Source organism: Penaeus japonicus, unplaced genomic scaffold (genome assembly GCF_977035675.1).
Source record: "Penaeus japonicus unplaced genomic scaffold, GWHDUDI00000001_assembly GWHDUDI00000013, whole genome shotgun sequence".
In the NCBI taxonomy this organism is placed as follows: Eukaryota; Metazoa; Arthropoda; class Malacostraca; order Decapoda; family Penaeidae; genus Penaeus; species Penaeus japonicus.
Genome location: NW_028234415.1, coordinates 36832437 through 36834936, shown reverse-complemented (window position 1 = coordinate 36834936; position 2500 = coordinate 36832437). Strand labels below are relative to the sequence as shown.

The following is a 2500-nucleotide window of genomic DNA, read 5'->3' as shown; positions in this document are numbered from 1 at the left end:
CCTCCCTCCCTCCCTCCCTCCCTCCTTCTCTCCTTCTCTCCCTCTCTCCCTCTCTCCCTCTCTCCCTCTCTCCCTCTCTCCCTCTCTCCCTCTCTCCCTCTCTCCCTCTCTCCCCCCCTCCCCCCTCTCTCTCCTCCAATACAAGTATTATACCTGACACTCCAATTTTGCCATTAGGTTGTAGTAACACCAACTGCAAATGGCCGGAAAGGTGAGGAGATGGAAGTAATATCTCCAGTCTTGGTGTCTGCAGGACCAGGAGAATGCCCATTTGAACGCAGACACACACTTACCAAAGAACATGCTGGTGCTAACAGGTAGAATTGAAAGGTTAATAAATGTTTGGATGGTTATCATGATATTTTGACATTCATATAATTTTGAAGATCTTTAGAATACAGTATGTATTAATAATGACAGCTAGATATTTGAAAAGATTATATGCAGTTGTAAGAGAGGGCATATAATATTGACTTGAAAATTTACATAGTGATACCTTTTTTATGCCCATTGTTTCATATAGGAATTAGCAGACTACTACACATATTTTTTTTTAATTTACAGATTACGAGTGGTATGTTATAATATTTTAGCAGACTTGTATGCTGATTCAGACTTTGCAAAAAGTAAGTTATTCTCTACCTGTCCTCCATATGCTATTGATTTGGACTACCGGAAGCAGCTTCTCATAAAAGAATTGATTGGTAAGTAACTTAAAAAGATGGTACAAGTTTTATCATAAAATATCAGATAAAGATAATTTTTAAAGATCTAACAGTGACAACTCTGTTGATTAAGTTAATTATGCTTCTAATTTATTGAAGGCTCATTAAACATGAGTTCGATATCTTAATAAAACGATGAACAAAAATATATATAATTTTACTCATAACTAATTATTACATCTGCACTATGTATTTGTATCAGATGAGCTAGTTATGTCTGTAATGATTCCCAGGATCAGTGTTCGCAAGTGAAAAACATTAATTGATTCTTGTTGAATTCACTATTTCCTCATTACTGATATGAGTCACAATCTATCCCTTACCTTTGTAATGTTCTGCAATGTACCAGTTTACTAGTAAATGAATTCAGCATATTGTATTTATGGGGTCTATTTACTTTCAAAAGGATTAGAATTGCAAACTTGAAGGTTGTTAGAATTATGTATATATATCTTTAAATCCTTTAAGCATGAATTTTCTCCTATAAATTCAAGAAGACCCTTCTCATTAAAAAGTGATTTTTTAAGGTATCTTCTATGAGATTGTCATAAAAGCAATTGCATCTTGGATTTTCAAATACTTTGTAATATTGTTTGGCCAATATTGTTAGCTTTGTATCAAGATTTTTTGGGGGGAGTAAAACTCAAGCAAGTTTTTTTTTAAAGTTTGCTCATGCTTAGGTCCTCATTTTGGACCAGTGAAGGAGCTGGTTCCATTGCATTCAGAAATAAGATAATCAAGATGTGTCCAATTTACTTTTTTTAGTTTTTTTTTTTCACTATAGAAATGGGACAAAAGATATCTTTTACCTAAATAAAAATGCACAATTTTGTAGAGCTATATTATAAACAAGATTAATATTGAATGCAAGTGGCAAATCATGCCCTGACTGATGTTTTTCTAAGTAATACGAGAAAAGTTCCATCTACATCTGTCAAAAATTACAGCCTGAATAAGGACAGGGATACATCCCATTTTTCCTGCCCATGTTTGTAAGGTTTTGACTGATAAAGAGGAGTTTCTCTGAATGTATTCAGAAAGACAAAGACAGGGCTACAAGATGAAAACAAGATCAAAGTTGAAAAAAATGGCATGTGCATCCCATTCCCACTATTTTCATCAATAAGATCAACCATATCCAATCTTCCTGTATCAAAAATTGGGTCTTTAGAAAGACCCAGAGAATGAGTTTTTCACCCTCTGTTTTTTTCCTTCTCTCTTTCTCCCTACCTGCTTATTCTCAGAAGTCAAGAAATATTGGCCTGATTAAAAAAAAATAATAATTGTGGTAGTTTCATAAGGTAAAAATAAAAATATGATAAGCTCAAGTCATAACTTTAAAAAAAAGTAGAAGAGTAGATAGCCCCTTTAATTTACAAAATTCCACTAATGTGTTTCAAAATACTCTCAGGATACAATGCAGATCTTGTGTGTTTACAAGAATTGGATGAACGACTGTTTGTTAGGGATCTCCAGCCGACTTTAGAAAGGGAAGGCCTTGAAGGATATTATGATGCCAAAGGAGGCCAAGTCACTGAAGGTTGCGGAATATTTTTCCGAAAGAGCAAGCTAAGGTAAATATAAAATGTGATATGTCTGGTATACGTTACTTACTGCATTTGCTTTATATCTAAGCTTGTTCATACTTTAGCATTCTCATATTTATTCTTTCTTGTATGACGATTGAACATTTTCACCTATCTTCCAGGATGGTGGATCATACTCGCATCATTTTGAGTGATGAACTGCAGTCGAACCCATTGTTTGAAGATTGG

At 34.3% G+C, this 2500-nt stretch overlaps 1 protein-coding gene across 1 annotated transcript in view; it reads left to right on the top strand.

The window, feature by feature from the left end:
- LOC122247071 (2',5'-phosphodiesterase 12) overlaps positions 1–2500 on the top strand; it is a 12796-nt gene that overhangs the window by 1240 nt on the left and 9056 nt on the right. The window contains exons 2-5 of the mRNA XM_043006060.2: positions 178–317; positions 565–704; positions 2137–2299; positions 2434–2500. The exon at positions 2434–2500 is cut by the window's right edge and continues 66 nt beyond it. Coding sequence (XP_042861994.2) covers positions 178–317; positions 565–704; positions 2137–2299; positions 2434–2500 — 510 coding nt within the window. The remainder of the gene's footprint in view (positions 1–177; positions 318–564; positions 705–2136; positions 2300–2433) is intronic.